Source organism: Lonchura striata, chromosome 6 (genome assembly GCF_050655825.1).
Source record: "Lonchura striata isolate lonStrDom1 chromosome 6, ASM5065582v1, whole genome shotgun sequence".
NCBI lineage: Eukaryota > Metazoa > Chordata > Aves > Passeriformes > Estrildidae > Lonchura > Lonchura striata.
In genome coordinates, this window is record NC_140708.1 from 18,130,415 (window position 1) to 18,153,552 (window position 23,138).

General features: G+C 36.6%; 1 protein-coding gene across 3 annotated transcripts in view; it reads left to right on the top strand.

Annotated features, from left to right (window-relative positions):
• Window positions 1-22,917, top strand: part of POLR3A (RNA polymerase III subunit A) — a 31,576-nt gene extending 8,659 nt beyond the window's left edge. For 2 of the 3 annotated variants that reach the window (XM_085582414.1, XM_085582415.1), the window contains 21 exons: window positions 648-717; window positions 1,400-1,527; window positions 2,001-2,139; window positions 3,312-3,476; window positions 3,747-3,919; window positions 4,520-4,631; window positions 5,932-6,050; window positions 7,332-7,469; window positions 8,886-9,056; window positions 9,854-9,967; window positions 10,645-10,680; window positions 13,232-13,318; window positions 13,404-13,486; window positions 14,886-15,056; window positions 15,624-15,717; window positions 15,827-15,919; window positions 16,364-16,528; window positions 17,202-17,366; window positions 17,706-17,837; window positions 19,062-19,194; window positions 21,176-22,917. In XM_085582414.1, coding sequence (XP_085438540.1) covers window positions 648-717; window positions 1,400-1,527; window positions 2,001-2,139; window positions 3,312-3,476; window positions 3,747-3,919; window positions 4,520-4,631; window positions 5,932-6,050; window positions 7,332-7,469; window positions 8,886-9,056; window positions 9,854-9,967; window positions 10,645-10,680; window positions 13,232-13,318; window positions 13,404-13,486; window positions 14,886-15,056; window positions 15,624-15,717; window positions 15,827-15,919; window positions 16,364-16,528; window positions 17,202-17,366; window positions 17,706-17,837; window positions 19,062-19,194; window positions 21,176-21,324 — 2,637 coding nt within the window. In that variant the 3' untranslated portion in view covers window positions 21,325-22,917. The remainder of the gene's footprint in view (window positions 1-647; window positions 718-1,399; window positions 1,528-2,000; window positions 2,140-3,311; window positions 3,477-3,746; window positions 3,920-4,519; window positions 4,632-5,931; window positions 6,051-7,331; window positions 7,470-8,885; window positions 9,057-9,853; window positions 9,968-10,644; window positions 10,681-13,231; window positions 13,319-13,403; window positions 13,487-14,885; window positions 15,057-15,623; window positions 15,718-15,826; window positions 15,920-16,363; window positions 16,529-17,201; window positions 17,367-17,705; window positions 17,838-19,061; window positions 19,195-21,175) is intronic. The other variant, XM_021526691.3, reaches the window with a different exon arrangement.
• Window positions 22,918-23,138: the final 221 nt, after the last annotated feature.

Below are 23,138 nucleotides of genomic sequence, written 5' to 3' on the forward strand. Positions count from 1 at the left end.
CTGCTCCTTTAGGGTTGCTGAATGCTGGTCCTACTTCAGATGTACCTATACAATTATTGGCTGCAGCCTGTTGGAGCTTACTGAACTGACTTGTGAGCTTAAAAAAAACACCCCCAATGTGTGATTTAGATCTGTGTGGGAATGGGTTCAGGCAAAACTGCTCCATGGGTGGGGGTGATTAACTGGAGAAGTAGTTTGAGTAAAACATAGGATCATGGGGCTAGAGGTGGCTTGATTGTTACCCATCAGGAGGGATTACACAATTTGCAGTATTCCAGTTGATCCCTGTAGTGGGATGTAGTGAATGTAACACCTCTTGTTCTTTCCCGTCAAAGCTAGCTTGTCTTCCCTTGCCTGTCCTGCCAAAACACATTGTTTTGCACTTCTGCTTTGGAAACAGAATATGTAATTTCCAGTAACTTTTCTCAGACTGTTCCTTATCTATCAGTAGATGTGCATGGATGAAAGTGAACTGAAACTTCTGGCTTATTTTTTTCATCTTTATGAAGAAAGCTGTAGTTCAATTTAGAGTAAGCTTTGACCATTTCACCTTAAAATAAATGTCTTAAATGGTAGGTTCCATTTTGAATAGCCAGTGGAATATCAGTGCCTACAAATGCATAATAATGTCTTTTTGTGTCATGCAGACTAAAGCAAACTTGGTAACACCAAGAAATGGAGAGCCTCTTATTGCTGCTATTCAAGATTTCCTCACAGGTGTGTATGAGCGTATATCAAAGCTGTGTGATCTAACAGTTGTTCCTTCAGAATCACTTCCCTTTTTCAGAATTTTTCTATATTAATTAAAAACATTCTGTTTTCACAAACCAAAGTGACATTATTAAATAAGGCCTTTGCTTTCCTGAAATATAATGATGCCCTCGGAATAATTTCTGGTGCTGTCTACCTTTGTAGCTGCAGTTATTACTACCTTTGAGTGTATTTTTGCTGTATTTTTCTGCAAATGAGCATTTGAGATCTTTGCATTCAGTAGACAATATAAATTGCTTATGATTATGGTAGAGGAGTTGATTTCACTCAATAGCTATTAGCTTTAACCTACAGTGTGTATCTTCAATGTCTTTAATTCTTTGGGAAATATTCAATGAACATAAGGATGAAAGTGTTAAAAAATAAATGCCAAGGCCTTATTTCACTTACGAAAGAGAGTCTAGAGCAAGAGAGTAGGTTATAGAAATAGACTATTCCTAATTTTCAGACATAGTGTGGAGCAATTGAAACAAAATTTTGGAAAGGATTTACAATTAAATATGTCTAAACTATTGTTTTGCATAGTAAGTAGCTGATTAATATTGGAATTAAATAATTAATGCTGAATACGCAATGGCTTTTAAACTGAATCTGAATTTAGTCTGTCATAATACTTTTTTCATTCCAGGTGCTTATCTTCTTACATTGAAAGATACCTTTTTTGATCGAGCCAAAGCCTGTCAAATTATTGCTTCTATCCTGGTTGGCAAGGATGAAAAGATCAAAGTTCGTCTTCCACCCCCAGCAATTCTGAAGGTGTGTCAAACTATTTTTTTCATGTTACCATGACTTTCTCTATCTTGTGTTCTTGACCCATGGTGATGGTACATGAATCTTTAAACTCCTGAAGTTTTAAATCAAAGGTACTTTATAAAGAAGTAATTGTGAATGTTGCAACCTGTTTGAGAAATGAAATGAAAGCAGCATCTTTGAGGTTTTTTGCCTTTCTAGTCAGAAATGGTAACATGACAGTAAGAGGGAGCAGTAATGCACACTTGTGAGTGCGGGCACATACCCTTGCTGTAAAGGATATCCATTCAGCACCCGGGGGTTTAAATCTATGAAAGATGATGTTTTTCAAAGGAATGCTACTACATTTCTACAAGTGTGATTCTCTGTAGACACGTTCTGTATATAAAGCAATTTTATAATTCAATTTTTGCTTGCTCTTTTTCTGTAGTTGTAGCATAAACTTGTAATCTTTATTCTTCTCCTTTTGTTTCTCTCAGCCTGTAACACTCTGGACAGGAAAGCAGGTTTTCAGCCTCATTCTCAAACCCAGTGATGATTGTCCTGTAAAAGCCAACCTACGAACAAAGGGCAAACAGTATTGTGGCAAAGGGGAGGACCTGTGTTACAATGATTCTTGTGAGTGACATTTGTAAAGCCATGTTTTGGGGTCTTCAAAGAAATAATAGAAATTATTGAGCTCACTGTAGGTGTTGAAGCAGTACTTTACATAAGCGTTCTTGAAATGAAAAATAAAATCTTGCAGTTTTGCTTGAGAGCTGAAGTCTGTTTTCTTAAATTAAAACCTCTTTTGTATGAGGCTCAGTTTGTCATGATGCTAACTTACTGTTTGAAGCAAAGCTTAGAAAGTGATTGTTCAGAGGGCAAATGGAGAAATTTAGTTCCTGGACAGGGGCTACTAATGCAGGGATTGCAAGTCAAACACTGTAACAAGTTAGAATATGCAGGGAAGATGAATCCCTAGGATATAAAACCATCCATGTCCTTCCAGTTAGGGATGTCAGTGGCAGATCGAATGCAAAGCACCGTGGTTGAAAAGGCAAGGCTGTAGGAGATGAGCAAGACTTTGCTTAGAATTAATTTAACATTTGTGTGGTGACTGTCAGAAAGGAACTTGAGCAGGCAGGCTTAGGCCGGTTCCTTGCTGCTCACAAGTGTAAGCTGAGGAACCATTGATTTACGCTAGTTCTGTCATGCAATGTTGCCTCAAGAAAGAATTTCCCAGTTAACACTCAAGTCCTCTCTACAGAAGACTGAGTGATTTCTGTAGATGAAAGGAATGCACTGTGTTATGACGTTGATTGTAAACATGGTGGAACAATTTCTTTCAGCCTCTAAATATTGTAGGACAAAAGGCCACAAAGCAATCCTGTTCACACTCCTGTGAACATAAGACATCATCTTTATTTCACAGTCTATTAATTTTTCAAAATATGGGAAGAGTCCATTTTCTTAGTTTAACTGGAGCACATGGTGTTGAAAATTTTAAGATTTTGTTGTTGGCTGTATTCAGTTCTCTGAAAAAAATGCATTTCTGCAGACATAGTAATTGTTTTCATAAAGTTCAGTGCAAATTCTCAAAGTCTCAAGACAACCTGGATCATGTCTTGATTTGATGTCATAAGGAATACAGCAATGACTTGCGGTTCAAGAAGATGATACCTATATTCACATTGAAAATATGGAGCATTGACAGAGCTTTTATTTAAAAATTCTCTCTCTAAGTGATTACTAGTGGGTAGTGAATGTTTTAGAAAACTGGTGAATTCTTTTTGCCTTTTCATTTCTAGATGTCACAATTCAAAATAGCGAGTTAATGAGTGGCAGTATGGACAAAGGAACACTGGGGTCAGGATCCAAGAACAACATCTTCTACATCTTGCTGAGAGACTGGGGCCAGGTGGAAGCTGCAGATGCCATGTCACGTCTGGCCAGACTTGCTCCAGTCTATCTTTGTAAGTACATTTCCTTGTAAAATAGTATTTGAATGCAGAAACAGAGAGCAAGCAAGGTTTTTGCTTCAAATATGACGTGCTGTGCTTTTAAAAAATAAGCTTCTTTTTGAATCTGGGAGACAGTGAAACAATTTATTGTGGTTATGAAGTGCTTGTGATGGTCACATGATGAGAGGCAAAATTGAAAGTTCCCAATAATATTTCCTGGATTTAATTTGTTTTCTCTATATGAGATTTAACTATCAAAATTTATTTTATTTTCAATAATAGCTAATCGTGGCTTTTCAATTGGAATTGGTGACGTAACCCCTGGGCAGGGCCTGCTAAAAGCTAAGTATGAGCTCCTGAATGCCGGCTATAAGAAATGTGATGAGTATATTGAAGCTCTGAACACTGGCAAGCTCCAGCAGCAGCCTGGTTGTACTGCAGAAGAGACACTAGAGGTAAAATTTTTAATTCATTTCACTACCCATTTGGAGTAGAGGCTTCACAAGTATATTTTTGTACATTGCGAAATCTACAGTTGTCTTTTGAAACCTAAAAATACAAGTAAATACAGTCCCTAGGCATGTAACTGGAGCTGAGTCTGCACAGACTTAAGATGTTTGTAACCATCTAAAAGTATTAGCTAAATACAGAACAACTGAAATCCTCCAGAGTGTACTGGGGTGATAGAAGAGAATTAAAATTATAAAGGTAATTGAAATAGAGTTGATTACATTGATCAAGATTTTTGTGGTTATCTTCCATGGAACACAGTGTGACTTAGTGCAATGCTCAATTTAGCTGATGTTTTTGATGCTGATAAGAGATTGTCAAGTTCTTGGATACCCTTGTCTTATCCCAACAAAGACATTTTCTTTAGCAAACTGGAAGTTAGGCAAGCTGAAATTTAAAATTGTTTTACCTGAAGCAACAATTTGGTTTCTTGGTCTTTACTGTATTTTGAATTCCTTTGACTACTGCAGGTGTTGCTGGGAGTAATAGACTTCTGTCTGTGTGTTTTTTAGCAAATTCTGAACCTCTGAAATACTGTATTTCAGGCCTTAATTCTTAAAGAACTGTCTGTTATCAGAGATCATGCTGGCAGTGCCTGTCTCAGAGAACTGGACAAGAGCAACAGTCCCCTGATCATGGCTCTCTGTGGTTCTAAAGGTAGGGACAGCTGAACTTGGCATGTGGGTTGCTCACTCCTTCACTTACTTGAACTTTATAGCTTGTTTTATACTGTCAGTTGTGCAAGTTCATGTCACAGCTGTTTTAAATGGCTTAGTTAAGTACAGGTTGGGTATAGTTAGTTAAAATGAAGCTGACCTGAAATTCTTGTGAAATTCTTTTAGTACAAGTTGAAAAACATCTTGTTTGAACTGCAGATGTTCTTAGGATTTAATCAGTAAAAAGTTTTCAGTTGTTATTCTACTTCAAATATTTATATAACAGAAAAATCAACAGTAAATGATACATTCAGAATTGGAACTAACATTTCATAAAGTCATGGAATTATTTGGAAGGGACTTTAAAGATCATATAGTTCCAACCCCCCTGCTATGGCTTGGGACATGTTCTACCAGACCAGGATGGGGCATCCACAGCTTCTCTGAGCAACCTGTTCCAGTGCCTCACCACCCTTATAATAAAGAGTTTCTTCCTGATGTCTAATCTAACCCCCACCTCTGACAGTTTAAAGTCATTCCCCCTGTTCTGTCACTACATGCCCTTATGTAAAGTCCTTCTGTCTTTCTTGTAGCCCCTCTTTAGGTACTGGAAGGTGCTATAAAGTCTCATTCTTGTGTGAGCTTTCATTTGTTTCCTTTAAGAAATTGAAGAAATCACTTTTGTCTTTTTTAGCTGTCTAATAGTTTGTGGAACGCCTCATAGTGATACACTGCGTTCTAAAGAAATACTGAACTCTAAGATGAAGAATATATTAAGTGTATAATTTTTGTGGGGGTGATGGGAAGGCATTGTTTGCAAACATATTCAGCAAATAAAACTTCTGAGTTAGTGACTTAATTCTCTGGGTCTTAATTTGTTCTAGAAGTCCTGGTAGACACTGAACCCTTTATGAAAAAATATTGTTGAAGTATGTGTATTGAAGAAATTGTGAATCAAATTACGTAGGTTAGGATCATGGGCTGTGTAAAACACAATCCATAATACAACAGAGGATAATATAAGGACTGGAGCTGAATAGTGGCATGAATGTCTATGACTCAAAGGACAAGAAAATGAAAAATTGTTGGCTGTATCATAGACTTGAGTGCCAGCCTTTGCATAAATGCTGAAATGAACAGGACGAGTAACAGAAAAGCTTCTCTAACTCTTGCAGTTCTGTTTTGATGAGCAGTTATGAGGCTAAATGATTAATTTCATGAAAGTGAAGACAGCTCAGCAGGGAAGCAGTATATTCCTCATTTGTGAGTGAAGGGCTTTCTTTTCCTTTCTGTCTTTTCAGGCTCCTTCATTAACATATCCCAGATGATTGCTTGTGTAGGGCAGCAGGCTATCAGTGGCTCCCGTGTTCCTGATGGGTTTGAGAACAGGTCCTTGCCTCACTTTGAGAAGCATTCTAAGGTAATTCTGGATGTTTACAATGGACTGTGAAGGAAAGTGAAACAAGGTTCCTTAATCCATTTTGAGGAGAATGCATGATGAAACGTATTCTCATGATATGATGAAGGAAAAGGATCATATATAGTCAAAGTAAAATGTTTTGTATGATTTGGGAGTTAACAACAGTGTTCTGAATTGATGTAGTATGTCTAGTTAGCTTGACTTTTTACATCTAAGCCTTTCTGTGTCCTTTCTAATTCAGTAAAATTAAATTGAGGTGATGATACATTTTTGGTTCTCTTGAGAGTCCTAAAAATAACTTTTTAAAGCTTCTACTGGTGTTATGTTTGACTGCACTAGTACTTTGCAGGAAAACTGCTGAATGTGTGTTGGTGCTTTTATAAAGAGGTGAGAACATGCCAGACAAATCATTCTGGTTTTTCTTATTTTCCACAAGGATAGGTACCATGGGTTACTCAGTGTTTCATGTTTCGGTCCTACATGCAGCAGTAATGACTCATGCACTTGTTAATATAATTTAGTGAGATGAATTTCTTTCGAAGGTCTGTTTGAAATCTAATGAACACTAGCAAAGGTTCTAGGTGTGAGCCCATGGTCTAGATAGTGTGTTAGCTAAGTGTCAGATGGTAGCTTTGACACTTGCATATGTGACTAAATGTCAATTTCAACTTTAGTTCTGTGACTTACTGAAAGTAGAAGAAACAACAATACTTCATGGTTTAAATGGGAAGATAAAATGTAGCTCTAGCTTTTTTCTGATTTAGAAAGCATTTAACTGTTGTTAAATAACAAAAAGTGATTTTTGACTTGAAGGGGTGCCTGCATAAATTTCATTGCAGGAACTTTCTTCAGGGGTGAGGGCAAACCATTCCAAAACAATTAATTACATACATATCTCCAGTCATATTTTTCCTGGCTTCCTTAGTCTTCAGCAAATACCTTTGCACTACTATAGCAAGATGAGCATTCTTAACTGCCGTTTATATTTTTGCAAGTTTAATGGAAGTGTTGGTGTAGTATTGGGAAGGAATAGCTGCAAATGTGACAAGGAGGAAGGAGCAACTCTGGTAAATGAGTTTGAAAGAACTAGGCAAGGATTTCTGAAACCTTTATTCAGATCTAAAATACAAATATGGAACTTGAGAGCTAAGCAGAGCTGAGGCAGCTGTCCTGTGTTGGTGGGGTTTTCAGAAAGAATTTCGATGACATGCGCCATGTCCTTCTGTAACCTTCAGAACATACATTGCATTTTAACTGTGATTTTCCCACTTTTCCCTGCAGCTCCCCGCAGCAAAAGGCTTTGTTGCCAACAGCTTCTATTCTGGCTTGACTCCCACTGAATTTTTTTTCCACACAATGGCTGGTCGAGAAGGTCTGGTGGATACAGCTGTAAAAACAGCTGAAACTGGGTATATGCAGGTAAGTGTCAGCAGAGTGAGGGTTTTATCAATCTTCCAAGATGTGGATATTCCTCCTGGGCATATCTAGTGATGGATCATGGAGAAGTGCAAACTTCTCCAGGGGGTGTGGAGTTTGTAAATGAGACCTCAGCCAATGGTACAGCAATAACTAAGCTGTTTACTCCCAAATATGGGTAAAAGTCCTTGTTCTATGCAATTACTGAGGCCTACTTTCTGTGTAGTGTGTTCCTAAATCTGATATGAATGATGTCAGAAATGCAGCTAAAGCTCCCTTTCAGTTTCTGTTCTCACTAGGTAAGAGGGACCTTGGCCATATAGGCTTAGACTGGTTCTGTAAGATTTTAGTGTCTTTGGCTGTAAATTAATGTCCCTCCAACAAAGCTTCTTGCTGTTATGTGCAGTCTTAGGATTTCTGTTCTAACATATAAGTATTTAAATTATAGCCCTCTTCCCAGTGTAACAGACAGTAGAAAAGCCAAGATAATCTGGGGTTGGGAACACATCCCAGGATACACAAGTAACTGCACAAAGACAGAAAAAAATCACACCTTTTAGGGTGGGTGACTAATTAGACCATTTGTCTCCAAAACTAATGGAATAATCTTGGCATGTGTGCAAGTATTTACAGATATATATAAATATAATAGGCAACCTACAGAATACTTTTCCTCTTTAAATTTCTTCTTATATCAATGAATTGTAGCACTTGGACTTTGAAATTAAAAAAAAATCCTAACGATTATTTTATCTTACCTTTTTTCTCACCAGGAAAAAAACCATACCAATTTATAGTCTAGTTTAAGTGATAAAATTTGCTTTCAGGGACCAATGAAGTCCGTCTTTCAAGTAAAAAATGTTTTTAATATAAAATGTTTCATAACATGCTTTCCTTTTGGGAAATGCAAAGGAATATGGTAGTTAAGGGATTTCCCAATATAAGGAGTTAATGTAGGAGAAGCAGATAACCCAGATAGAAAAATGGCTTTAGCAGGTGGCCTCTTTGTTTTTTCTCAGTGAAAACAATCGTTGAGTGCTTCTGCTTTCATATACAAGAAGTACTTTATGCCTTGAGAAATAAATCTGCTTGGGAGAATGAGTGTTATGTCAAAAAAACCCACGCAAATAAATCCCCTGAACTACAATAGGTTTTTGCAGCTTAGCATTAGGTCTTCAATACAATGGAATTCTGAATGTGGAGTGTGTTGTTGCATGAAATTTTGTTGACTTTTATGTTCTGTGGAATGTACAGTAAAGCCTGAGGGTAATGTATGATTTTAAGTAGGTTTTCATGCCTGCTCATCACTGTGTCGTATTTATTTCCCAAGTCTGGTTTCTTTACTTCTTGTATTGCAAATCAACAGCTATTTTTAAAAATACCCATTTTACTTTCCTTGTACCTTTTTCTTCCTTTCAGAGACGTCTGGTAAAATCCCTGGAAGATCTTTGCTCACAGTATGATTTAACAGTGAGAAGTTCTACTGGTGACATTATACAGTTTATTTATGGAGGAGATGGCTTAGATCCTGCAGCTATGGAAGGAAAGGATGAACCACTGGAATTCAAGAGAGTTCTAGACAATATCAGGGTAAGGATTGCTGATATCCTTATTGAAAGTGTGAAAATACTGTTAAGCATGGAGAAGAAAGTAGTAAATAAGGGGAAAAATTGCTTCTCTGGAAGTATTTCCTTTCAAACTGCCTTTTTGTAATGGTCCTGGTCAGTCTTTCAGGATGTGTATTCTAAGAGTAATAGGTATTTTTTCCAGTGGAGCAGAGCAATTTGTGTACAGACACCAAAACGTGTATTAGCTGTGAAAAGTAAAATTTCTTTCTGTGTTTGAACATAGTTTTATGGCCTAATATCCAACTCACTAGATAAATTACTGCTGGTTTATTTGGGTACTAGTTTGGTATATTGCAGATATTAATTCTCTATTAAATCAAGACAGATGTTCCTTGAGTTCAGCTGGCTGGTGGTTCAATAATATTGTCATGTTTGAAGACTTGTGTTGGTCAGTTTTGGTTTTGTGGTTGATTGGTGTGTTGTGACCCCCTTCCCCCAGAAAAAAGCCTTTTAGTGAAGTAACCTTTTAGATTTCTGTAATATGAGTGTAAAAAATGGGTCCAATTAGAAATGTCTGGGTGTATACCTTCAGATTTGCAGAAATTAGTAGGCATTGATGTGGCCCTTCTCTCCACAGTAGTCTAATGTATAGTAAACCATGACCAACCCAAAAAAACCCCATTAAACAAACTACAAAAAGACACAACCAGAAATAAAGAATGCTTTTATTCAGTTCTACATATCTGTGTTCTGTGTCTTTGCAATGGAGTTTTTGTGCATGTGCTGTCTGTGGATAAGTCATGTTTTTTTCCTGTGAAGGCTGTCTATCCATGCCGAAGTGAACCAGCCCTTAGCAAAAATGAATTGGTGTTAACATCCGAGTCCATAATGAAGAAGAATGAATTTCTTTGCTGCCAAGACAGTTTTCTGCAGGTAATTATCTCACTTCCTTATCACACTGTGTTTAACTTTTCCTTGTGATTTAAGGACAGGACTTTAGCCTATCTGGGGACTACTTACATGGCTTTTGAGGGTGAGTGTAGGTTCACATGACTGCTTGCACTTGAAATTGTAAAAATCAATTTGTTTGAAAGAGCATTTGGCAATTTTAATACTTATGAGAGCAACCACTCTCAAGACTTCCTTGAGAATCACTGATCAAAACTGTAGAATTAACCTTACATCCATATAAAACTGTTACCTTGATCAACCTTCTGATAACTGGCAGTGATGACTACAAGATTTATTTCATGACCTGTGTTTGAAGAGTTTCTTTTTAATAGATCAGAGTGTTTCAGAGCACAAGGTAAACCTGAATTGCACTTCCATTGATAGTCAAGTTGAAAAAATGGTTGTCTATATTTGAAATACGCTGTAAATCTTAAATGCAAGTCTGAAGGAAAAGAAATCAAATAATTTAGTATCAGAGTCTGGGATAAAGCTGTTATTTGAAGTATTTATATTTTAAAATTATTAAAGTTTAAATAATTGTTATTAATTTCAGAAGCACAGATATGGCTACATCATCTTAGTGATAATTAGCTTAAGATTTTTAAAGTTTTAGATAGTTACATTTTCTTCTTTCCTTTCTTTTCTGTTCATCCTTGAAGACATTAACTGAGACAGGTTATGAAAAATATAATGAGGTAATTGTAGCATGTGTGTGCACTGTGTGAGCATTTATTAATGTTAGTGCTTTTTAGGTAAAGATGTGTGTATAGTGCTGAAGTAATTTATTAGCATATATACATGACTGCTTGTTAAATTATGACATAAGTGTTCATCACAATTACTTAACTTTCTTAATGTGAAAACTGAAACATTAATTAATAGCCATTGCTAAATTCGAGGATTTTGAGGAAGCTTCTGTCAGTACTGGATACTTCCTTCTAAAAATCATTCCTTCAGTCTCCAGGGATATGAGCATGTTTTTCTGGTGTTTTCCTTTCCCTTCCTCCACTTCTCCATCCCAGAACAGAGAATTCCAGTGGCTCCTTCACTGCAAGGATTGCAATGTGAGCAGTGCTTCTGGTGTGTAGATGGCCCCATTAACCTGGCTGCTGGGACACACAATGCAAACCCTGAGAGAGTGTGGTTTGCACTCTGAACTGCCCTTTTGGCAAAGCAGTAAGGAGGAGCTGGTGAGGCCTGTGCTGAGCCACATCTTACTGAGCCGGTTTGGTGCCTTTTTGTTAAGACTTCACAGATTTAGAAGTTGTAGAAAAAAATCAATGTTTTTTTGAGTCCACTCTGGAAGTTAGATAGCTGTGCTCATGAAGTACAGTTTTCACTAAAGGTTGTAATTCCAGAGAAGGAGATAGGCTCAGCAAAGAGTGAGCTACGTTTTCATTGCATTTGTAGCAAAAATTTATCCATAGTTTGGATAAAATGCCAGCAGATGAAAGCTGAGAAGACTAAGTCATTTCCTCTTTTAGGTCTTCTGGATCAATAAAAATTTGACAATGAAAAATAAGTTTTCAGAGATTTATCTTCCACCTTTTCTGACTCTGATGTATGGAAATAATATATAATTTGAGTACCTTGTTCAGAATTATATGTAGTAATTGAGTTATCGTGTTGGAGTTGTTTGGATTTTTTTTAACATACTTTGGAACTTGGGCACTGTTAAAGAGGAAAAGTCTTCTGCAAGTCCTGCAACATGCCTTTTTTTATGCACTTCTAGTAAAAAGATTAACTTCCTAATTCCATTTATTGCCTAAACATTTACTTTAGGAAATCACATTATCAATTTTTTGCAAATATTTTGGGGTCAAAAGCCTTTAATATGTCCAAATATATTATTTGTGAATCATGCTACTTACTGCAGGGCAGAAAAAGGGGCAGAAATATAAGAATGCATCCTGTCATCCAAATGGGAAAGCAACTTTGAAGCATCCATTCCAGCAGCACCTCTGTTGTGTGCTCTGCCTTTTGAGCTTGGTTCTGGTACACACAGAAAATAACATACTCTCTGGAAATATCTTGAATGCCAATAAGAACGTTGTTATTTTGAGAGTGAAAATTCTGTTAGAATGTAATAGAAGCATTTTCATAATGATTCAATGAACTCAGCTGTGGAAAAATAAAAAAAAGACAGTCCCTCAGATACTTACTCAGTTTTGCAAGTGATTGTCAGTGCTCAGCTGACTGGTTGCAAAGAATCCAGTACCTAGTGCAGAAGAGGTGGTGCTGCGTACCCATTGCTCTGTTTGTTAGGCAGGACTAATGGGGTAGAAAGGATTTAAAAGGACTAAAAAATTGAAGTATTTGTTTCTCTATGGAGGCTTTCCTAAATCATGGTTGAAATAGATGGGAATCCTTTCCTCTTGCTTTTTGTTTATATTTTGGTTTTGATAACCTTGTGTTATGGTAATGACTTGCACCAAGTCCACATTTGTGGAAAAGTTTAATCATGGATCTCATATTTCATGACTTCTAGTGTACATGTATATGTCCAATGTATAATGACCAAATTATCTTTTATAGAATAAATGTTGGATATTTTTCTAATACTATTGTTTCAGTTTCTGTTCCAGTAAAGATTATTAGATCTTTTGGGTAAGCCTGGTAAGAGTGAAAGGTATATGTACTATGACCTATTAAACGCAATTTTCTGCAAGACCTCTCTACAGCTTAGAGAAGTTACTTGAATCATATTAGGTAAAGACTGATATATAACAGTTTTGAGGGTTTTTCTCACAAATAAAATACATCTTACATCTCTGAAATCTGTCCAGCAGATGTACTTCCTCTCTTGCCACAGTCTTTCCATTTTGACTATTTTGAATACTGAGGAATGAGTGAGAATCTATTTGTGTCAGTATTGCCAAAAAATAAGATTTTTGAGGTGTTTTTTTTTTTTTTAGTTTTTAAGTCACTTTCACTAAGTGTTGGATAGGAAGGAAGGGTCAGCCCAAGGCAGGTATCTTCACCTGTCAGAGTGTGCTCAGGAAGGATGCTTTTATTCAGCATGGACCATAATCTTCATGTACTGCTACTGATTTGTGGCTACACCAAAGTGGATCTGGTTTGCTAAACTCTAATGTATGTGTTTATCTAAATTTTAATGTTCCTCTCTTCATATTGTGCATTAATAATTTATTGTAAATATTTTGAGCTTAAAGTAAGTAACTTATTATTCAAGACTTCAGTATGGAGACCATGTCTTTGTTTACTGTGGTTTTAATGTGATTTCAGGAAATTAAAAAGTTTATCAAAGGTGTTTCTGAGAAGATAAAAAAAACGAGGGACAAGTATGGAATTAATGACAATGGCACAACAGAGGTAAATAGTTTCAATGGGGTAATGATGTAGTTCTTCTCAATCTTCATGAGTTGTTGCTTTTCCAACTATTCCATTCTCTTTTCAGCCAAGAGTTTTGTATCAGTTGGATAGGATTACTCCAACACAACTAGAGAAGTTTCTAGAGACTTGTAGAGACAAATACATGAGGTGAGTCTTTACCTGCTGTGTTCCCAGTGCTGCTGTTTTGTTGGTAATGTCTGGGTGTATTTTGCTGGTTTTACTCTATGTATGTTGGTTCTGTTGTGAATGCAGTTCAACGAATTAGAAACAATCGGATCCAATGGCATAAACATCGCAAGACAAAGGTAGGATGCAAAAAAAAAAAGTATCACTGTCTAGAGGTGGGCTTGTTAAGGCAGAGTCTTGCACAAAAGTTCTAGAGGTCTAACAGGTGGGATTTTTACATTTATCTTGAGTCAGAATCAGATCCTTTCATTAATAAACTTGGGTATCCTTTTACATTGTAAAGAAATGCTTTATGTTTTATTTTATATTTCTTGAATACGCAAAGCTGCCTGCTTGTGCTTAAGCACTTTCCTTCTAAAGTAACAGTGATCATACCAACAAGCACAGTTTCAGCATTTAGCTACTCATTACTTATAGCCACAGAATGTGTTTTGACAGCAGACTCTGGTAAAAGCCAAAAGTGATAGGATTCAGAGTAAGGGAGGATATTGTTTAAACACTTCACATTCTTACACCCACTGCCAGACATGTTTCCTTCCCTCCCCCTCTTGCAGGAGGTTTTTGAAAACCTTAAATGAGTCCATGCAGAACAAAGTCTAAATAGATGAGTTTCAAATTGATATTAACCTTGATAGCTGTTCTTGACCTACTCAGTCCGAGGAATTATATCACAGTTTGTTCTAAAATATTCTTTTTAGAACATTTTTAATGCACTCATAGGATCCTTTTGTTTGTTATTCTTGGTTTCTACTGAGGTAGTGCTGGTGTGGATGTTCTAATCTCTTTATCCATTGAGATTTATTTTACTTACTTAGACTTCTCAGATTTGGACATTGACATGCAGCCATGGGTGATCTCTCCTTTGTGGCCTACCTGCATCAATTGTTTCCTAATGTTTTATTCTTCTAGAAAATTGTTGTCTATTTTTAAGTTCCTAACTATTTTAAAGCAATTACCAGTTTTTTTGCTTTCCCTTATTTGGACTACTTGTTTACATTTGTCTTGTGTTTTTAGATGTAAATTATCATTTTTACTGTAATAAGTAAGTGTTAGGATATAGAATTTTCCTGAAGGGAGAATCATGGATCTAGTGCTTGAAGCTTAGGATGAAGAGGACAAGCATTTTGTAATCTGTAACGGGAGCTATACTGTAACTGTGAAATGCTTTTATAACGGGGCATCTTCTTGCTTTACATGAGATCAGTCTTAAACTATTGGTAACCTTTCAACCTCTCCTGTTCTTTTGCTAAAATAATAACAAATTTTTCATGTATTTACCAGAACAGTTTCTATCTGTTGTTTGCTTATGATCTTATACCTTACTCACTTCTATATTTCTTTCTATATTTTTTTTAATCAGGGCACAGATGGAGCCTGGTTCTGCAGTAGGAGCTCTTTGTGCACAGAGCATTGGTGAGCCTGGCACACAGATGACTCTGAAGACTTTCCATTTTGCTGGTGTTGCTTCAATGAACATTACTTTGGGTGTGCCAAGAATCAAAGAAATTATTAATGCTTCAAAGGCTATTAGGTACAAATATTGTTTTGATCTGTTGGTGGTTTCTTTTCCTCTGCCCAAGTGAAAGCTGATGGGTAAATTTGCAATACGTGATGGCACTTCCCTGTCCTCAGCAATATACTAGACACCATTCAATGCAAATACTCAAAACAACAAAAATCTGATGTCTGCTCAACTGTGATACTTAAGCCCAGAGAGAAAAATCAAATAAAGGAAACTGATTATTTTTTAAGTATATTTCCATAGACCTCTCGCCTATTGTGAAGTGCTCGGGTGCTTAGCAATACTTGAAGCATACCTATTTCGAGGTATGCATGAAGCCATGCTTAAATAATACTAGAATAACATTTACCATGAAAGTCACTAGTACTTGTGTGTTTTCTTGTTTTTACCAGCCTGAAGTATCTGAACAGTAATTTTTCTTAAATACACCCGAGAAAGTTGAAGATCTCTTTATCTTTCTATATACTGCTCTAGATAAGAGATAAATTCCATAAGGCAGGCTGTAATTCCAGTTACCATCTGTACTCTAGCTGAACAATTTCCTAGCTGGGTTTTTGTGTGTGTTTATTCTTGTAGCACCCCTATTATAACAGCTCAGTTGGACAAAGATGATGATCCTGATTTTGCTCGTCTGGTTAAGGGAAGAATTGAGAAAACTTTGTTAGGAGAGGTAAGAAAATGGTACTATTGCTAACACTTTAAATGTATGAATTAGCCAATTGCAATGGGGCATTTTAGCTATTTATGCATGCTAATTGTTTTGTCCTTGTCTCTTAAAGATTTCTGAATATATTGAGGAAGTGTTTCTTCCAGATGATTGTTTCATCCTAGTGAAGCTGTCTTTAGAGCGCATTAGACTACTGAGATTAGAGGTGAGTTGTTCAGTTCTTACACAGATTATTCCTTGGATACGTTACAAATGGTCTCTTAATCCTGTGTCAGTAATCACACCAGGGGAAACTAAAAAAAAGGAAGCAAATGATGTGGATGTTGTGTGGCTACATTACATCTGGAAGGGTCCCTTTTTTTTCCTTGCTAAGTGGATAATTCCCCCTTTATTTGGACATGAGAGAGCATACGTTTGTGCTTTGCTAAACACGGGGATGCCATTTCTGTGCATTGGTTAATGTACAGGCTGGCACTCTCAGCATAGGATACAATTTCATGCAGTTTATAAGACTGATTTAGAAGAGAATATTTGAGGGGTTTTTTCTTACATTTTTCCTTTTTATCATCTGTGAAAGATTGCTCCATTTATTTGAGAATTGATATCTGCTGTGATAACCCCCATATTTGCTGGTTGCCTTTTGGCACAGGTGAATGCCGAGACTGTGCGCTACTCGATTTGCGTCTCTAAACTCAGAGTGAAGCCTGGGGATGTGGCTGTCCATGGAGAAGCAGTTGTGTGTGTGACCCCTCGTGAAAATAGCAAGAGTTCCATGTATTATGTGTTGCAGTCCCTCAAGGAAGAACTACCAAAGGTAAAAGCTAAGGCTCTGTGATGCTTTTGTGGGAGGTAATCAGTAGTAATAATTTGTTCCATGGTGGCAAGATGAAATAATTCTTGTCAGTATTTACAGTGATGATAGGCTGGGTCAGTAACTCTTAGATTGTGATGGTACTGCCTTGCTGTTGAAACTAAGCTATCCTTTACTAGTATTTGTAAATAAAATGGAAGCTTTGATACTTCCCTTACAACATTTATTGAAGCATTCAAAGTGCAGCAGTTGTATGAAGTAGTTACATCTGCTTTCCGCTGCGTCTAGAATTGAACTACATGACAGTATCTGGCATTTTTTCAGCTTTCTGTGAGGAGACTGCATACTCTGGATTTTAAAAACAGAGATAAGGGAACCTTTATTATTAGCAGCTTGCCATTTTATTTGTATGGGTCTGCCAACATTCAGACACACAAACCAGAGTTGGGAATGTCTGACATAAAATATAACATGTAGCTAGTGGGTAAGGTTTATAGTACAGTGTCAGTTTTGCACTAGTATATTTAATACCAAGAAATGTTACTCATATGTGTTCTGAGTGAGCCTTTACTCCAGGTACTAGACCTTCTCAACAGGTTTGAATGCTGGTAAGTGTTACCCTTTTTTACTGTGTTACTGAACATCAAAGTTACTAGGGATTCCTTGTTTTGTAAAGGTTGTAGTGCAAGGCATACCAGAGGTTTCCCGAGCTGTCATTCATGTTGATGAACAAAGTGGAAAGGAAAAATACAAACTTCTGGTTGAAGGTGATAATCTACGAGCTGTTATGGCTACTCATGGAGTGAAAGGAACAAAAACATCCTCTAACAACACTTATGAGGTAATGTCTAAATGGGTGCTGGGGGGTTTTCCCTATAGCATCTTTATTACAAGTACTTGTTTGTGCTCAGATGCAGCAGTTGATATGAAATTAAGCCTGATTCCACTAGTATGTATCAGAATGCATTAACACAAAAGAATAATTCACTGACAGCACTGTTCACCTCAGAGAAGCTGTTTCTTTAAATATTTTTCAAATGGAGCAATTTAAAAGGGTAGTCCTAGAAATGGAGTATCAATATGCTATTAGATGGTATTTATTCCAGGAATATACTTGCTCCGAGCACTTGGTTCCTCATTCATGTAATATGCAACAATCATGTAACAATCTCTTGTGTAGGTAGAGAAAACTCTGGGAATTGAAGCTGCTCGGACGACCATTATCAATGAGATTCAATACACGATGGTGAACCATGGCATGAGCATTGACAGGAGACATGTTATGTTATTGTCTGATCTAATGACTTACAAGGTTTGTACTATGGTTTTTCTAAATGTTATGTTGGCCTCTTTATACAAATTAATTTTATCATGTTTGAGAAGGGTGAGGGAGCTCAGGAGATGGAAATTCATTCTGAGCTTAAAGAATTCCAAATTGTACTGACCTAATATTGTAATTTGTATTTTACACAAAATGCTTAATTACTCTAGTTCTTTGGGGAGGGCGGATCTACTTTGACTAAAAACAAATTGATATAATGATTACGAAATGATAATTTCATATTAAAATAGGAATCCTAAAAATTATGGTGTGAAAAACAACTGTTTGGGTAGCCATGCATGCAGTTTAAGGCTTGCTGTGCAGAAACGCCACAGGGAGTGGTTTGTAACAGCTGCACCATATGTGAGAGGCAAAGGATACAGACATTACATATAGAATCAGCTGACATGAACAGTCTTACACAACATGTTAGTACAAAATCATCTGCTCTTTACTGATTGATTTTCTTTCTTTCACATCCAGTTTTTAGGGTTCAGTTACTACACTTACTGAAGTAAGACTTTGGAATTTGCCTGCCAGAGTGCAAGGGTTTAATTTGGGTGAAATGGATAGGAGTTCTGATTTGTTCCAAAACTGCAGAGCTTTGTTGTACTGAGCAGCAGCAGTCCCCAGGGCTCTGATTCTATGAAGCTGCAGCGCAGCAGTACAAAAGGGCATCAGAGTGCCATGTTTTAAACTTGGTGGGCTCCTACCATGCATTCTTTTGCCTGTACTTCTGACTTGGGCTTCTTTGTGCAATCTGATATAATCGGGATGTTTCTAAGAAATATAGGCATAAACAAGTCAAGCTAGTTTAAAAAGGTAATTACCTTTTTTTCTGGAGAATGAAGAAATGAAGATTTAGCATCTTCTGTAGTCTCCTGGCAGCTGAGGTCAGATTTATCAGTAGATAATAGGCTCTCAAACCCTGCTGGAGTTTGTAACTCAGCAGTCATTTTATAATTGTGGGTTTTTTTCTCATGGCCACATTTCTTTCAATTTTTTCAATACTTAAGATCTATTCAAGAGCTAATAACTATTTATAGCAGGTTATATATGATGTATGACTTTTGTTTTATGTAAATATTCATTACTGCCAAACTATTAACCTTCAGTAAATTCAACTGTGACTCAGTGTATTACGACAATACTCTGTTATAGACAGTGTATTTATTTATTTACTCAGGCTTACTCTGGGTTTTTTCATCAAACAAGGGTGAAGTTCTGGGCATTACCAGGTTTGGACTGGCAAAAATGAAGGAAAGTGTGTTGATGCTGGCTTCTTTTGAAAAGACTGCAGACCATCTCTTTGATGCTGCCTACTTTGGACAGAAGGATTCTGTTTGTGGTAGGTATTGCAAAGTCTGTTACAGTTTGTGGTCCTCTACCCAGCATCTGTAAAACCTCTTCAAAGCATTGGAGTTTTGTCCTTGTTAAGCTTCCTGTTCAGCTCATATGTAGAAGACTTCAGGCTAAATTCAGCCTTGAGACTAATTATTCTAGAAGTCTTAGAAGTCTGAGATCTTGAAATAAGTATATTTGTTGGATGTTTCTTAAAATAGACTTTGAGTAATTTGGTTTTACTTCTCACCCTAGATCTCAGTGAAATACTAGGAAATTTGTCCCACAATCAGTAGTTCTGGTCTTTCAATTGTGAAAGTTTATCTTCAACACCTAGAACTATTGAATAAATCTAGTACCTCACTCACTGTTTAGGTTTCATTTTCATTCCTGCTAAGAAGTAGGAAGACAGGTACATCTTAGCCTAGCTGAAGATCTTACTCTTACCTGATTGCTTAGGTCATTTAGCACTTATACCTAGAAATAAGCAGAAAGGCCAAGTTCTTCACATCTTCATTTAGTTCTAATCTAAATAGATGAAAATTGTGGGTCTTTGTTTTTTAATGAGAAGCCTTGTTTATTAGTATTCATGTCATTAACAGCAGACAAGATACTTGTCAGAAATTTCTTTTTAAATGTATCTGTTCCTGAGTTTTAAATTTAAGTACATTAGCAGCCACTGAATCATCTTAGCGAGTTCACAAAAGAATCTGGTAGATTTTGAAAATACATGACTGCATATGCACAAGCGTGTGCATGCCCACATACCTACAGCAAACAGAAAACCCAGTAAATGAGTTCTGGCATTCCATTTGTCTCTTTATTTTTTATCTTTGCCATGTGCTCTAATATTTGGAATTGAAATAATTTTGGGGTTTTTGTAATGCCTTTGCCCCCATTCTTTTCTGATTTTCTTCTCTTTTAAGCTACATGTATTTTGGGACTGAATTGTTAAAAAGTCTTTCTAACTGGTTAAATGGAGAAAAGAAGTAAAGCAGGTTTCACTCTTTTCAAGATCTGTTTATGCCATACCTACCCTCCTGGAGCTAGAATTGGGAGTTTCTGGGTACTAATGAAATACAGAAATTTGCATGCATTATGCAAAAGTTAACTAGTTAACTAGATATACTTATGTGTATATATAGGTAGTCTTAGTGTAGCCAGTTTCAAACAGTGCTTTGTGCACAGTATTTTCTGAATCTTCATTTGTATACATTTAAATTGTGAATCAAGTCAGAATTTTAAGCAAATTTATTTCATCCTTTCTGCATTCAAATGTACAGCTATTTTTCGGTATCTACTTCAACATTTATGTGAAGGACAATCTAGTTATACTCCTGAGAATGTGTAAAAATGTCATTTAGATCATAACAGTGTGCTGAGAGAGAAACACTGGTATCTGAGAGCTTGCTTTGAGTGTGGAACACTCTTTGGAAAAGTCGTGCACGTTGGTAGATCTGGAATGTAAATGTGTCAGCGCATTGCAGTGGAAATGCTACAACTATCAAAAATCATTGGGACAGACTCAATGTTTCACTTCAAAACAAGCACTTTTTGAGTGGTGAAAATGCCAGGAGCGTTACAGCTCAAGTAGTTCAGTGTCTTTCTCACTGGGATCTTGGGGAGGTTTCAAGGGAACCCTGCCAGGTTTGACTGAAGCCTTAGCACTGAATCATAGGATGAACATGAAGTAAGTTTGCCTAGCATCTTCTGCTATGAGCACTGCATGGGACATGTTTTCTCTAAAAACAAGCCTTCTGAAGGGCTTTCATTATTGGAGAAGATGCTTAGGTTAGGTTGAGCTTTTCCTGTAGAATTTAGCACTATTTAAGTGACATACTGGTCTGATGACCATAACATTTAACTTTGTCCTTACATGTGAAGTTCAATGTTTTGTAGGCAGCACAAAACAGAATGGGCAAGTGAAAGTAGTTTTGTAAATCCCTACTGTTCAAATATTCACTGTGTTTGTTTGGTTTTTTCCCTAGGTGTTTCTGAGTGCATCATCATGGGAATTCCAATGAATATTGGAACAGGTCTCTTTAAACTGTTACACAGAGCGGACAAAGAATCAACCCCTCCCAGACGGCCTCTGATATTTGATCATAATGAATTTCATATTCCCATTGTTACATAGCACTTGGACATAAAACAAGATAGCAAACCAATAAATAGTAAGCAGTCATTATTTAAATTAAGCAAAGTGTATTATCAGTTCTATGTATCTCAGTAGAAGTGAATGGGTAAGTGAAATTATATGAAAAGAACTGCCCAGTTGTTCACCACCTGTGGTTAGCACAGACCCTGAAAGGACAGAGTGCACCGGAGAGTGGAAACAAATTGAAAATGGTTTTCTTTTTCATGTGATAGTGTTAGCTTTTTCTGTTACCCTTATTGGGTCCAAGCTGTTAATAACTCAGTATTTATTTAATGTGTATTCAGATTTTTTTAAAAAACAAAAAGAAAATTGCAAGAGTTCTGTGAGCTTGCCCAGAGTGCTTTTGGATATGTCCTTTCAGCAGGAGCTGCTGCAGAGGTCAGTCTACAACTTCTAGCAACAGGAACTTAAGAAAGCTGGAACCAAGTCTGTGATCAATTCATCATGAGTTCAGGAGCACTGTTCAAAGTGTTTGAAATATTTCTGTTTGCTTTTTATAGTTTTTATGGGATTTTCTTTATCCCAAGTTACTATCCAGTAAATTATTTTCCCCCCAGGATTCTGTTTTGGGACCATATGTACAAGAAGCTCTATACTGTGGATGCTACTGAATTCTGAGAAGACTGTTGTAAGAATATTGCAAATTATAGATAGCTTTTCATATGACAGCAACTGTCTTAACTGCTGGAATTAGTAACTTACAGCAATCCTAGTTTTGGGAAGGCTTCCTAATTGAGCAGGATCACCTAAGCAACCTACTTTGGTTTTATTGTATAAAGTAGAAATTGAAGGGATGCTGGTTTTATGCATTGCCACGAAATAATTTGGAAGTATTTTTAGCTTTAGTCCACTAAAGCAGTTATCAGAATTAATATAGATCTCAAATAATTTCAGTGTAGTATGTTAAAATTATTGCAGTGCTACGGAGGGAAAGTATCTTAGTGTTTTCTCAGCAGTGTTTGGATACTCAGTGTATCAGGACATAGGTCAAGGTTGGAGATAAATGAAGTAGAGAAAGAAGCTGAAGTTGTGCCCTCATGAAGAAAAAGCAGGCTGCTGAGTATTCTAGCATTTGAAAATGAACACATTTGTGCTGCAGCTTGTCTTTACATCCACCAAAAGTGTAAGGCTACATTCAGAGACTGTAAATCTATTGGTTAATTCTTAAGGTGCCACTGTGTCTGTTTTTTAATTCATCCTCCATGCTGCCAAGATCTCATGTGAAATTTAATACAGCTATTCTCAAATTATTTTGTATTTTCAGTTGATGCTAAGATCTACATTTGCCTAGATTTTGGCAGGGAGATGGAGAATGTAGTGTGTTTATTATCTGCTCTAAAAGTTAATATATTTCACTATCTCTGTTTTAGCAATGGAAATTTCAGAATAAATTCAAGTTTTCTTTGTGATCTCAGTGAGATTGCCACTTATTTGTCTGTTTCTTTGTCAAGATGTAAATTTAACATGGGTAGGGGCTTCATGGAGAGAAAAAAAGTACTTTGTTTTATCATGGGAAATTTTACTGATAGTGCTTGACATTTTTGTGAATAAAGATTATTTTCAAGGTCTAAATGGGTGGAGTTTGTATTGGAACAAATAACCACACCTTTCCTTTTTCCTTTTTTTGGTTGGTTGGGTTTTTTATTTGTTTGGTTTTGGGTTTTGTTGGTTGGTTGTGGGGGGGGTTTTGTTTGGTTTTGGGTTTTTGTGAATGTAGAATAGCGAGCTATTTAAATGCTGAGTTCACTCTTACACGTTTTAAAATTCAGACTAAAATTACATCTTTTATCATT